General features: G+C 36.2%; 1 protein-coding gene across 2 annotated transcripts in view; it reads right to left on the bottom strand.

Annotated features, from left to right (window-relative positions):
- Positions 1 to 15,714, bottom strand: part of SYT1 (synaptotagmin 1) — a gene marked incomplete at both ends in the record, with an annotated part of 221,712 nt that overhangs the window by 140,878 nt on the left and 65,120 nt on the right. For both annotated transcript variants that reach the window (XM_080705390.1, XM_080705389.1), the window contains one exon: positions 11,389 to 11,556. In XM_080705390.1, coding sequence (XP_080561516.1) covers positions 11,389 to 11,556 — 168 coding nt within the window. The remainder of the gene's footprint in view (positions 1 to 11,388; positions 11,557 to 15,714) is intronic.

A 15,714-nucleotide genomic window follows, 5' to 3' on the forward strand; every position in this document is an offset into this window, starting at 1 on the left:
ACATGTAAAACCTTTAGGCGGGCTGGGAGTGGTGGCACATGCTAGTAATCCCAGTGCTTGGGAGGCAGAGACAGGAGAATCGCACAGGTTTGAAGCCAGCCTCAGCTACTGAGTGAGGCTCTTAGCAACTTAGTGAGACCCTGTTTCCAAATAAAGTATAAAATAGGTCTGGGAGTATAGCCTGGAGGTAGAAAAGCCCGTGGCTTCTATTGCCAGTAAAACACACACACACACACACACACACACACACACACACACACACACACACACACACCTCTTTAGGCAGCAATGCTACAATTTATTTTTCAAAACATTAAATTTTTTTTGTGTGTGTAGTACTGGGAATTGAACTCAGGGGCATTCTACCTCTGAGCTACACCCACCCCCAGCCCTATTTTTTATTCTCTTTTTGAAACAGGGTCTCACTAAGTTGTGGAGGGCCTCACTAAGGAGCTGAGGTTGGCTGTGAGCCTGCAATCCTCCTGTCTCAGCCTCCCAAGTATTAGGATTGCAAGTGTGCGCCACCATGCCTGGCTGAAACATTAAATATTTTGATCTGAAGAAAGGATACACTGGGGACCAAGTGACACATATTTAGTAATCATTTGGGTTCATAAGGTGTAGGGCAAGTTTTATTCTCATCCTCTCTTTCATTAGAGCAGGGTTTTAAACAAACTCTAAGAGAATAAGTGATATTCCATTTTCAGTTGTAGTACTTTATGGGGGAACCACTTATTTTTGGGGCAGCTTTACTACTTTTTAAAATTATTTCATAATGCTAAAAAATGGCCAATTTTATAGAACTCATCTTTGCTAAATGATGCTAATAAAGAGCTTCTCTTGCAGTATGAAACATAGGTGCAGAAAACTCTAAACCTACAACAGTATTTTGATTTGTAAATACCTATGCTTAGTTAAGAACTATTTCAAGCTAAATGAGTGATGTGTACATTTATGCCTCTACCATTTTGTACCCCACTAGGATGCATGACTACAATATACCAATTAAAAAAAATGAAAAAAGAACTATTTTGAGAATGTTAGGTGGCTCATTGATTTTTTGGTGCTTTGGATGTAATGATAAAGTAGGATATGCTCATCATCAGAGCTGGCTTAAAGGAGTGTAATAGAAGAGATAGAAGCAAGTCTTTCAGATGAGTATACAGGAACTTATACAAGGAAACATCCTAGCTGGGTGTGGTGGCTTGCATTTGTAATCTCAGTATTTGGGAGGCTGAGACAGGAGGATCGTGGTTCCTGGACAGCCTCAGCTACTTAGTGAGGCCTTTTGCAGCTCGGTGAGACAGTTTCAAAATAAAGAATACAAAATAGGGCTGGGGTGGAGTTCAGAGGTAGAATGCCCCTGGGTTCCATCCCCAGTATTGAAAAAGGAAACATCCAAATCTTCTGTGGGATCTTTCAAACTTTTCACACTTATCAATGTCATGGAAAGAGTGACCCTGGAGGCTGGGTGGCTAAAGGATTAAGGGCAGTCTGTTGCAGTTCTCTCTCTTGGAACAGTGTGGTGGTGGCAAAGGCAACAAACTATAGGTGCACTGTGTGTTCACTGACTAAGGGGTCACCCTAGCTCAGGCCCTGTAACCTCTTTCTCAGTAGCAGTTTAGTGTGATGGATAACTGCCTTTGGAGTCATACCGAAGACCAAATCTCAGCACTCCTACTGTTAGCTACATGGCCCCATGCAATTAGTTAATTAATTAATTTATTTATTGTGGTACTAGAAATTGAACTTGGGGTGTTATACTTCTGAGCGACATCCTGTGCCCTATTTTTATTTTAAAACAGGGTCTCAATAAATCTCAGGGGGCCTTGCTAAGTTGCTAAGGCTGGCTGCACACCTGTGGTCCTCCTGTGTCTGTTGCCCAAGTACAAGTACTGGAATCACAGGCATGTACCACCAGGCCCAGCAGGCCACATGAAATTTTCACTCCTCTGAGCCTCATTTTTTCTTAACTGGGGATTAGATCCAGGCATGTTCTACCTCTAAGGTATATCCCAGCCCTTTATATTTATTACCTTTTGAAACAGGGTCTTGCTAAGTAGCTGAGGGCCTCACTAAGTTGTTTATGCTGGCCTGGAGCCTGTGATCCTTCTGTCTCAGTCTCCCAAATTCTGGTGTTATAGGCATGTGCCACCACACCCTGCTTGAACTTCACTTTTCTTATCTATAAATTTGGAACCGCAGAGTGTTGTTATGGGGATTGAATGAACTAACACACTTAGCATGGTGACAGTCTCCTACACACAGTAGATTTGAGTCCATGTTATAATTAAATGTAAATTTGTGCTATACCTGATTTTCCAAGAAACAGAACATTGAAAGTGTTGTTTACCAAAAAGAAACAAAATGGCCCTTTTTCCCCTAAATTAGGCAATCCTACTGTGACACTTAGGCTCCACAGGCTTTATATCACATTCAGCCATGACCTCAATATAAACAAAACATCAGCATGAGATTGCTTGGAAAGTCAATGACCTTAAAGAGAAGCACACATCTCTCCTCCCCTTGGATTCTAGGTTAAACACTGATGTGGATTTTATACCAGGCGGGCATTTCAGGAGTGCTTTCTGCATTTCCCTATCTGTGATTTGGGCTATTCACAAATCGGCTCTAAAATCAATACATAAAAACTCCAGGCCCTTTATTTCTTTTAATAATGAAATCTCACTTTATTTTAATTTTTGCATCGAGATACAATTAAGAACAGACTATTCCTGACACTGTGCTAGATTCTGAAAGACATTTTTTCGCCTCCTATCTTTAAGTACTAGCCAAAAGTAAAAATTCCAGGGAGCACCTTGCCAGAATAGTGATTTACTAACATAGAAATTATAGCTAAAAGAGCAGCTGACTAACGAAGGGTAAACAGCAGCCTCTGACCACTTTCGAGAGAGTCTGCAGCTTAGGAAGTTTGAAGAGAAGTATTTTTGAATTTTCTTTTTCTGGCCTCTAATTGTTTGCTCTAGGAATTTATTTTATATTATACACAATTGTGGTTGAAAATATCTTTCGAGTCCCAAACACATACATAAACTATTTTATATTTCTCAAAATCATTTTACATGTATGGTTAGGAGGTCTAGAGAATTTATGGGATTTGGACTCAAACTTCTAAATTCATTTGAACTATGCCATACTTTCCACTAACAGCTACTGAAATGTATAAAAGATTATTGTTTTAATCTGTAAAGACAACAAAAAAGATAGATACCTTTTTATGTTACAGCCTCATGTAAATATGTACCTCATATAGAGAACAAGGATGATGTAATGAAATGCCCAGTGTATTGTACAGAATAAACGATATACTACTGCCAAGGTCAGGGATCGAGGATCAAGGTGACTGAGAGCATTGTCGTGGGTTAGCGAGAGCAAGAAGAAAACATGATTGAATCCCACATAATAATAAATACCACAATGCATTCCTACATAGACTATTACTTTTTGCTTGGTCATTTTGGCTTAAAAAATAGTATGATACACCTGAAATTCTAGTGAAATGAAAACATATGTCTCCAGAAAGCTATTCAAGTACATTTAAAACAGCTTTTTAGCTGGGCGTGGTGGCACACGCTTGTAATCCCCGCACTTGGGAGGCAGAGACAGGAGGATTGCACAGGTTTGTAGTCAGCCTCACTGGCTTAAGAGATCCTGTTTCCAAATAAATAAAAAAAGGTCTGGGAGTGTAGCCCGGAGGTAGAAGGGCTTCCAGGAACCCCAGTACCACCACCAAAACAAAACAAAACAAAACAAAACCAAAGCCAAAAACAAACAAACAAAAAACCCAAAAAACAAACAAACAAAACCCCCAGCTTTTTAATTTTACAGTAATCCCTAACTGAAAATAATTCAGAAGTCCATCAGCAGAAAAATGGCTAAACAAATTTTGATACATGCATATACCATAGAATATTATTAAGCAATAAAAAGGTATGAAATACTACTATATGCAACTATATAAAGGATCTCAAAAAGATCTTGAGTAAATAAGTTAGACATAAAATAGTATGACTCCTTTTCTTTGTTGTTTCAGAACAAGCAAGCTACTCTGTCTCTGTGGTGATATAAAAAAAAATTTCCTCCAGGGGCTTGGTTGAAAAAAGGCATAAGGGGATGTGGGACCTTTCTTGGGGGCAAGATATGTATTGACACATATATTGTGTCTTAATTGGAATGGTGGCCATACCAGTACATGTAATTGTCAAGATTCAATGACATTAATATCTATAGACTTTTTATTGTATGTCAGTTATACATATATGTATTTAACAAAATAATGAATGCTTAAAATTAATGTGTACTCCTTCAAAGCTCTTGATCATAGCTGGCAAGAATTTAGTCATGTGTCAACTATGTTTGTGCCAGTGCGTCTGTGTCTGCTCCTTCTCCTCCTCCTTTAATTATATACACTCATATTTGTAAGCAAGTGCTCGTCCTTCTCCCGTATTCTGTAGTACAACTCAATTGCTGACATTTCCTCTAATTGTGGAGAAACAGATTGTAATGGATTAAAGATTTCACAATACAAACATTTGGCCTGCTCAAAGGCAGGTAGGAGTAAGACAGAAGGTAGAAACATTTAATTTGAAGATTCGCAAACAAGATAATAGAAAAAATTGTTCCCAAACATACGATGAGCTCATCAGAGAAGATTACATTTTTAAAAGATTCAGATGTGTGGAAGACAGAACAAGACATTCTCCTGTATTGCTTCCCACTCAAAGTCCACTTCCCTGTTTCAGTGATATAGAAAATCAGATGTCGACAAGATTGCTCTTATTTATATAATTTTTCTTTTCTCCTCTCATTTTCTATTCGTTCCCCTTTTAACTCCCACTCCTCACTTTCTGCTCTGTCAACCTACATGCATGAAAATCAGGCTTCCAAACTACTTTGCGCTGCTGTATTTAAAATGCAACTGAAACTCTCACTCCTTTTATTCTTGGGTAAAAAGAAAAACTAACACCTACACTAGTTTCTATTAAAAAAATCAGATTTCCTTGGCACTACATGTATTAGAATTTATATCTCCCAGTGAGAGTTTTCCCTATAGTAACTCATGTGAGAAACCATGAACATTTTGGTCAAAGGAAAGATACAGGCACAAAGAACATTCACCTTGTTATTTTTCCATAGTAACTAAAACTGTCTTTCCTAATTCAATCTGCAACTCATCATCTCTGCTTGACTATAAGCAGTTTATGACCATTTCAGTAGAATTTACCATCTGTTTAAAGACAAGTCCCTATTGAATGGGACAGACTAAAGAATGTATTGTGTGCTGAGAAAGAGATTTGGAAATGAGGGCTGTATTTTGAGGATATGTGGAAAGAGATATAGAGTTAGGGTATCTGGAGATATTTGGAAATACAAGCTGTATTTTGGGCAAAAGCAGTGTAATGGACTAGTTAGGTATCCTTCAAAGATGATGCATGTTTGTAAAAGAAAATTCTTATTTTAAAATTTCAACCGATTTACATGAAAATATCTGTTTGAGCACCTTGTATGTTCGAGGCTGAGGGTTATGTACTGGGGATAAGAATGTAGATAATCTTGTACTTATGAGCCTTAGTCAAGTATGTGTCAGAGTAGAGAGAAAGTGGGTTTGGGAGTTGGACAGACATAGGTCTAAATCCTTTGGCATGTTTATTTTCTGGCTGGTACTGAGCAAATTATGTCATCTAATATGTAAAATATGCATAAGAAGAGTGACCCCATAGGGTGGCTCCAAGGACTACATAAGATGATGTGTACTTAGAATGGTGGGCCTGGCTTTCATGTTCCCACTCTAGTCTTTGGGAAGAACCAAAGTTTACAATCTTTACTTAATGTCCTAAGTCTGGATCCATTCTTACTCATTCCGTCTTATTTCTCAAGATATCATTTCATCTCTTGCAAATACTATTGTTAACATCAGCTTTAAGAAAGGAATGTGGAAATATTTCTCACAGTATAATAAACACCTCTCCCTACTGATGTGTCGAAATAAATTTTTGCATCCCCATGAGCTAGCTTCAGTAATCAAATTTGGTATCACAGTGGGGAATAACAAATAAGGCTGTTGCATAGATGGAGCTTGCTAAAGACAGCCAATAAAAGAGTCAAAGCAAATATGTATGCCTTCCTGAAATGCCGTGCAGGTAAGTGAATGTCTTTGTTGATTTCTTAGATGTGATAGACTGTGAGTGACAAGGAAGGAAAAGCCTTATTGGTTTCCTGCTTAACGTTATAGCAATTAACCTTTTATAATGATTTCCAGTCAGAGCACTGATTTGTTTGGTGGAGATTCTTTAAGAGTGTGAATTGCCATCTGACTATCAAATGTACATCGAAGCAGCATCAGTTCTTCCATGATACTTGGCAATAAGGATGCCTTAAGAAATAACAACTTTTGCCCATTCTGAAGAGGTATCAAGTAATTGACCACTTCAAGCTAAAAAATTCAACAATTTGATTGAATATGTATTCTCCAAATGCTTTTCTGTGAAGTAAATGTTTTTCTAATTAGGCTTAAAATGTGAAATTTTCTTGCAAAATTGATTTTCCATTAGGGCACTAAAGTAGTTTCTTTTCCATTCTGCTTGGATACTAATTAAATTATGTCCCAACTTGTTTTAATTCAGCAATCAATTTTTTTTCCATTTGCACTGGATTACAGAATCTCATTTAAAAATCACTCTTTAATGAATTCCACACAAAGCAGAGGTGATAGACTTATCCTTTAATGGAGACAAAACAGTACTGGTCAAGGCATGAGAGTTTGCAGCATATTGGAGCAGAATGCTAAAAAAAAAAAAGTTTAGTTGTTTTCTGGTAGTGTTTATTTCTTAAGCTGCTTTTAGAGATAAGAGGAAGTATGGAAGGCTGGGGGCTCGGGGTGGGAAGAACAAAGTCCTAAAATAAAAAAAGATCTAAATCCTTTGATGATGTGCCCGATGCTGAGTGCTGACCGAAGACAATTTCCAAAATGGTTATAAGTTTATAAAAGAGAAAAATGGAGGCATAGCTGTGATTGTAATATGTAAAGTAATTAAGTACAAAAAAATAAATGAATGGTTTATTCTAAAAGTATGACACTGGGTTTCAGATTTAACTTGTGGATAACATGAACAATTATTTCTTTGGATGACTAATAAAATCTAAAAAAACCCAATGGAAAAAACAAATTGAAAATGGAAGAACTATAAATACTTCTAAAACAGGATGATTTTGATGTCATATACTAAGAAAGGAAAATTGATAAAACGAACAGCTTTGTATGCAACCATCTTTTGAAACTCAGAGGATACACATTTCTCTTTTAAAGAAAGAGAAGAGAAAAGTTGGTTGAGCTGTCTCCAAGGTCAAATTCCACCTTCATTAGAAGGTGAGGAGGTAGCAAGAGTGAGCAGTCAATCATGTAACATAAAATATAACAACAACTACAAAATGACAAATAAAGCAGCTTTAGTTGTGTTAGTTTGAGGACCATTATCAAGCCAAATGGAAACTTCACTAGTAGCTAGAATCTCACAGTAGGGGCTGTGTGCTTATGGTTCTTCCTGGTGTAGTTTCTTTCTTCTACATCCCCTCCTTTATAAACATTGTTTAGTAAGGTCCAAACTAGGCTCTTACACTATCCATGCACTTTCTAAATAACTCACATATTAACTTATCTCTAAGATAATATAATTTTTTGACTTAGACAACTACTTCATCAACTTTTTGGCAGTAAAACCTTATCCTATTCTATCAAAATTGCAGGGTTGGATCTCAGTGGGCCTGATTTAAACTGTTTAAACCCCAGTCTCTAAGTGAACCACTTGTGTGGGTAACAGTTACAGATTCAAAAACTGTTTCTTGAATTCTTTTTTTCTCACTTTCTTTAGTGCCCTTTCAACTCATTATGACATTAAAAATAACATTTAACCCTGGTCGATGAAAGAAAAACCAAAACCATGAGCAAAATTGTTCCTATTAAAGGAAAACATTTTTTAAAATACAAGAACTAGTCAATCTATGATTTCAATTTATTCATACAATTATAACTTTCCGTAGTTAATGGACAGTAGCATAAAAATTTAGAGCACATATCAGAACAAGTAATTCTTCAGATTTGAAATGTAATTGAAATCTTATTTCCTTTATTAGGAGAAAGTTTCTACCTGTGTCTAGTCCAGAGATATTTGCAAACTCAACAGCTGGTTGATGAGGTTTCCTTTATCATGAAAAAGGGAGAGAGCCACTCAACTGAAAACACAAAATGACTGTCCCAGAGAAGATTTCCAGAGTTTTAAAAGTGTAATGCCAGAGTTACTACTGTCTATAAAAAAACTCAAGAAACATTCAGTAAGCTCAATGATGTTGAGAAAAACAGAAGAGTAGGTACAGCAGAGGGTAAAATAGGAAAATAACGAAACCGAGAATATTAAAAGGAAGATCTCTCATCTATTAAAGAGTTACTACCCACCAGACTCATGGTAAGTGCTTTACATTTTATCCTTTTTAGTCTATAGGTAAGATCAGGGGTAGGCAATGTGAAGATAATTTCTAGATTAAAAAACCCTGAATTTTGGAGGATTTTAATTTTAGAGGCTAGTTCTAGGTTTCAGAGATAGTAAACAAATCAGTCAGGATTGAAACTCAGATATATTTGGTCTTAAAAATACCAGTGTAGTTGGCAATATCAAGGCAAAGATTGAAGTTGGGAAGGAAGAGGAATCAACCTGAAACCTTACAAAAGAATGAGTGCCTTTTCTTTGTCCCTTAAAAATATTTAGCACAGTTCTAGGAATGTAATCATGAATAATAAACATTTTCATAAGGAATACTTTTGAATGACTTGGTTGAAAAAAGTTTTAGGGAGAGAAGAAAGAAGTGGGTGAGAACAACAACGTGATTCTCTTGGGGGCATCTACCTAACCTAGATTCTAGAGTCATACCTGTCAGCTCAGAGTTAAGTCTCTGCACCTTGCTCAAAAACGATCATTTTTGTGTGTAGTGCTAGGAATCAAACCCAGGACCATTCTACTGCTGAGCTATACTTCATCTCTATTTTATTTTGTAACAGGGTATCACTAAGTTGCAGAGGGACTGCTAAGTTGCTGAGGCTGGTTGAGAACCTTCTCTACTCCCGTCTTACCTTCCTATCCCTGTATAAACACTGGGATTACAGGTATGTGTCACCATGCCTGGTCTCAAAGGATTTTTCAAAGAGAAAAATTACTTGGTGGTCTCTGTTTCTTTTACTCAGGGAAAAATATTCTTCAACTTTTTAGACGCCTACTGGGTATTACTGTGGAATCTTACAGCACTCAGAGCTCCCGAGGTGAGAAGAAGGAGTGCTGGCCACACTCCCTGGACAGAGGACATTGTGATGTTCAAGTGGCTCATATTTTGATATTCTACTAATGAGTCAACCAAAAGCCAGTTAATTAAAAAACAATCAGTTAATCAATATATGTTATGGTCCCAATCTCTCCCACAAAGTCAAACATTTCAACAAAGTATTGAAAGTTCAACAAAACATCTCAGTATTTTGTTAAAATATTTGGAAATACCATGTTTAAATGATTAAGTGCTTATTTATTTATTTATTTATTTATTTATTCATTTTTTATTTTTTGGTGGTACTGGGGTTCCTGGAAACCCTTCTACCTCTGGGCTACACTCCCAGACATATTTTTATAATTTTTATTTGGAAACAGGGTCTCTTAAGCCAGCGCGGCTGGCTTCAAACCTGTGTGATCCTCCTGTCTCCGCCTCCTAAGCATGGGAATTACAAGCGTGCGCCACCATGCCCGGACCAAATGTTTATTTTTATACAGATGCCGAATGTGTCAATATTAGCCCACTCATAGGAAAGAAGAACTAATAAAAATAATAACATTTAAGGTAAACTTTTCCTTGTTATTTTTGATTATGCTGAGTAGGACCAGATCTATTTCAGTATCTACGAATGTCAATTTTGACTAACCTACTTAGATAAGATGAGCGTATCTCTTTCTCCCCACTTCTCAAAGCAAAGCTTCATTCAAATAATTTTGCTTCCATTTTTATAACAAAAAAATAATTTTAGAGCAAAATAAAATCCACTTTGAGCACAGAAATCAATGAGCCTGTTCTAGAATCTTACTTTCAATGAAGGAATCACTTCCATTGACATTATATACATTTGTGAGAATATCAATGCCAATCTCAGTATCCTTATGGGGAAGGGGGGAAGTGGGGAGGGAGCCAAGGGAAAGCATGTGTGTCACCATCACCATGAACTACATTATGATGCGAGACTATAATGCATCAATAAAGGCATAAAAAATAAAGCCTTACCTCATATTAGAAGTCTTAAGTTACCAGCTAGAGATGGCTCAGAGCAAACCTTTGGCTGAGAGGACCCCCAGCAGGTCTTGGGTGAGTGTCTCTAAGGGATGGTTCTGCTCTCTCATCTACCTGGTGGCCTCAAAGTGGCCACATCTTAACAAATTTGATGGACCTAGGGATCCTAAATGATAGCCTATTTGCAATTGCTTGGGGTCACTGTAGCCAAATGTCAAGAACCCAGAGAGCAATTGGAAAAGAAGTTGCTTTAGAAATTTGGAAAAGCTGAGTTGTTTGCTTCTCTGGGATTGGCCCGCTGAGACATTCACACAGAAAAATACCAATGCCAGGCAGGCATAGCATAATCAAATGGAATGGATTATTATGGAGCAGAAATGCACTAAGGATACTGAACTTTCCTTTTTAAATCACAGAAAAATACTGGGCTAAACTATTAAAACTGGGAAAAAAAACAACCTGAAGAGTACTCTAAAAATGTGAGTCATTTAAAAAATGGATTTAATATCAGCCTTTGTGAATTATTTTTGATGTTTCAGCCATCAAGCTCAGATATCTTCAGGAGAAATGAGGAACTGTTGGCAACACGCAGAAATAATCAAGGAAAAAGTGCCATTTTATTTCTACGTTATAGCTACATAATCTATATAGAAAGCACAAAATGATTGTGGAAAAATACAACGAATGAGATAATTTTTCACTGTCCTTTTAAACAAGTAGAGTATATGTGTGTGGCACTTTGCTAGCTTTTAGAAACTCTGTGTGTGTGTGTGTGTGTGTGTGTGTGTGTGTGTATAGGTATAGGTATGTGTGTATACATGGATGATTTTTATAGACACTCTGCATAAATATCTGTTTTCTTTTAAGTAACCCTCAGAAGACCTGTATACTTTCAAAGAGGTTATATAATCCCCGACCCTATTTTGCTAGCTGTCAACAGCTAGAAGTCCCCATCACCATATGCAAAGAGCATCTCTCAATAAATAGGTTAGTATATGAGCAGCAACGGGCAAAGACAGCTTGTCATATTGGAAATGCTAATGGTCTTCTTACCTCTTCCTTCTCAGCACTTTGCAGATCGCGCCATTCCTCAGTTACGTGACCAAAATCCACTGTGTTCATGGGGACTTTGAATTCCCCAATGATGTCATGCTTGGAGAAACGATCAAAATCATAAACAGCCATCACCAAAGTTTTGCCACCCAGTTCTGAGTACGGAACCTACATAAACACACAAACACACACACACAAATGAATAAAATAGCTGGTCACAAGAATGCTTAAAGTATGACACTTCTTTATAGTGTTTGATTTAATAGATTCAGAACAGAGAAATAACTTTTTTCTTTTTTAAGCGGTGTCTTAACTGTTAGAAGTTCAATCTGCTTGGGAGAAAATGAGGACTTGTCATAGGGATTTATCACTTTATACCAAATTTCTAAAAAGGGTTAGTAATATTAATACTGATTCCTGCTATTAATTATGCTGTAAACTGTCCAAGATTCATAAAAGAATAAACAAGTGAATTGCATTTGACTGCATACGTTTCTCTTGTAGAATGTTTTGCTTCCCTTGCGGTGGTAAGTTGCAAGTTATATGGTCAAGATATAGATTACTCAGAGGCAGATAAAAGTTCCAGTAATTCTTCCAAGCCACTTGAATACCACAGCTTAATGGAGCAGCGACTTACTAAAAGGTACACTGGGAGTCTAAAAGGATTAAAATGAAATTCAGAAGGTGCCTCACCTACTCACTAAAATAATTCACTGATTGACATGAACTGACTAGAAAATTGATGTTTTGAATAACAGAGATTCAATATAATATGAATTGTGAAGTTCATTCGTAGGTATGACACTCTTTGGGATGAACAATGGCAAAAGGCCAAGAACTGGTGAATTCTCCAGCTGTTCAAATATATCTGGGACAGATGCTATGGGGTGGAAAGTTTATTAGTGACATTTTTAATATTCAGGGGAAAGCAATGCAATTCAAGTGAGCTACACTTCAGTAGCTGGGTAGAAATGCCTAATTAAGAAGTTGTTTAGACTTGTATTAAAGGTTTAATCAATTTTCATACATTTTGTATTTTATCAGTATAAATGGCTGTCCTATGCTTCAGCAAACATTTCTCAATTAACTCTGTATATTAAGAAGTGGAGGAAAAGGAAGAATATTTGGCCATATATGCATCAGAAATTGTATTTTTCTAAGGTATTTCTATTTTAAAATTTTTATTGGTACACTGTAGCCATACATTTTAATGGAGTACAGGAGGGTAGAGGCATACATACACACATCCCTCATTTAGCCCTTCCCCAATTCCCGTCCCATTCCCTCCCCCCTCTCTACTTCTTATGATCGGCTTACTGACTAACTTTGATATGTTTGTGATTGTACATCATGTACATTAGGGAATTTCTCTCTTCCCTCTCACATTCCCCACAGTTAGATCACTTTATTTGTTAATCTATGGGTTTTCCTTCTTTGTCTAGAATTTCTCCTATGACCATTTTTCTCCCTAGCTTTTGCATATTAGAAAGAACATCCTATTTTTTTTTACTTTCTGTGACTGACTAATCTCACTTAGCATAATGTTCTCCAGTTCCATCCATTTTCCCAAATGATATAATATTGTTCTTCTTTATGGCTGAGTAAAATTCCAAATGATACAATTTTGTTCTTTTTTATGGCTGGGTAAAATTCCTTGTGTATATATTCTATAGTTTGTAATTGATCCATCTGTTGATGGACATCTTGGCTGGTTCCATATTTTGTCAATTGTGAATTGTGTGGCTATGAACACAGACACACATGCATTAGTTTGGTAATTTAGTTTCCATTCTTTTGAGTAGATACCCGGAAGTGGCATTGCTGGATCATATGGTAAGTTCGTTCCCATTCTTCTGAGGATCATCCATACTGTTTTCTAAGGTGGTTGCACTAATTTGCAATCCTACCAGTAATGTATTAGAGTTCCCAGTTCTCCACAGCCTCATCAGCATTTGTTGTTTTTTGTTTTGAATGACTGAAATTCTAGTTGGAGTTAGATGAAATCTCAGGGTATTTCTATTTTATGTCATTTATATATCATTAGTTTGAAATCTGATTATATTATTAAAATACTATGATTAAAAATTAGACATAATGACTTTTCCAGTTTAGAAAAAATCTAGAGTAAACTCCTCCAAAGAGCTATATTTCAAAGGAAAAAACAAGAAATTTTAGAATAGGAACAGTTAAATCTTTGAAAATATTATGTAATTCTGAAATTTTTCTAATATTTTTGATGATTATGCTCAAATAGCAATAGTCAAAAACCTGGATTTGAGATCAAAGGGGTTTAGACTTTCCAGATTTCTGGCTGAAAGGCTTGGGGCAAAGGAATAAAACTCAGCTTTAAAAAATCTATCAAATTGTGATAATAATAGTGTATACTTTATGAGGCCATTTTAAGAATGAATAAATATAGGTAAAACACCTAGCACATAGTGGGTAATAAAGTACTTGTTATTGATTGATAAATACTTCCTCCAGGTAGAAGTTTGTTTTGGAGAAAATAAGATGCATTTAGTTTGGTGCCTGTTGGGTCCATGTTCAGAAGATTTAGCTCAATTCTACAACAGGCTTTTATGTTTCCCTTCTGATATATTATTGCCTCTTGGCATTTCAAAATATGTGAACCACAATGTCTGCTGAAAAAGTCAACTAGTTCTCTAAAAAATTGGTACATTTCTTAAATGCATCAAAATGTATTATACTTTAAATTTCTATATGGTTTGATTGATCTTCATGAAATAAAATAAAATGGAACTTATAAAAAGTTTATAGATAAAAATTTACTTAAAATTTTGGAGTTATGGAAATTGCAAATAAAACTAGGAGCAATACATTTCTTCAGAAATCATATGCAGGTAAACAAAAAAAGTCTTACAATGTTATTTCAAATCATGTAAGAATCTGCTTGCTAGATTCTCATTAGAAACTGATGACCTAAATAAACATTAACATATATTCAAATGAAATGCTTGTGATTACTGTTCACAGTAACTCAATAATTTACTTTCATTTTATATTTTATGGTATATTAACTACAGTGATTAGCTCTTCATGAGCTTCAGCTTATTTTCACAATGTTTTTATTTTAACTGCTACTAGAACTCTCTGGGTACAGAGAAATTATGGATGTTAAGTAATATGACTCACAATACATAACAGACTTATGGCTTGGAACCTCAAAAATTTTACAGTGAATAGGGACTGTTATCATTTGCAGAATTGTAAACAAGGGTTTGGAAAATGCCTCCTCTCTTCAGTTTTACCAATTTATTTCCTACCAGAATGTTTGCTAACATGAGGCATGTGCTAGTCTTGAGCCTGTCTGCTGAACGGGTGATTTGAGTCAGCCCGTGGCACACTCACAGACGTTTTGTTTTTCAGAAATGTATTGTTCTAATTAATACAACGAAAAAAATAGTCTTACATCTACCCAAAGAATTGTTTTTATGAATGACTCCAATCCAAGAGCTGCAAAAACTCCCTGAAACCTGTAGGGCATGTTTTCTTGACAAGTTGTTATATGGCCAGAATCTCTCTTGGTTATTGTTTGTCAACTGAGGTATCTCAACAAGATTAAGAACACTGGAGACTAGCCTAGAGTAAAGAAAAAATGCTAGGAATGTAGAAAAACAATATGTTTATATTGTTTTTATTGATAAAAAGAATGACTTTAGAGTATTCAAATTGCCCCTTCATACGCAGAATTTTGCAACGGTAGTAATAGTTATTTGTACCATTTAAGCATGGAATATAGTTTACTTTATTCTGTGGTTGCAGCAGGGTTTAACTATTTACAGGAATTTCTAAACTTAGGAAAATATTTCTCTTCTTTGGTTTTATTTTTGGGGGCTATTGAAGCATATTGGCACACATAAAGCAAACCTGTTACATCTTTATTTGTGTGGTACTGGGGATTGAACCCAGGGGCATTTTATCTCTAAGCTGCTGTCTGGCCTTTTTTATTTTTTCTTTGGAAACAGGGTCTCATTAGGTTGCTGAGAGTCTCAAAATGTTGCTGAGGATGCCCTTGAACCTGTGACTCTTCTGTGTCAGCCTCCCAAGTACTGGAATTACAGGCCAGCACCACCATACCCAGCTAAAGCAGACCTTCTTCAAGATGTGACTGTCACATCATAATCATGTATGAATCTATGTTCCCTCCTAAAAGTCAGAGCTGAATATTACCTTTACCTCATTCAAATAAAGTATAAAATGTTCATCGGACTGAAGATAAAAGCTTAGAGTATTCTAAACACAATCATGGTAAGTTCCTAAGGAAGTGTTCATGTGCATGTCAGGATAAAACCAGTATTTTTTACC

Source organism: Muscardinus avellanarius (assembly GCF_963383645.1).
Source record: "Muscardinus avellanarius genome assembly, chromosome: 11".
NCBI classification, from domain to species: domain Eukaryota; kingdom Metazoa; phylum Chordata; class Mammalia; order Rodentia; family Gliridae; genus Muscardinus; species Muscardinus avellanarius.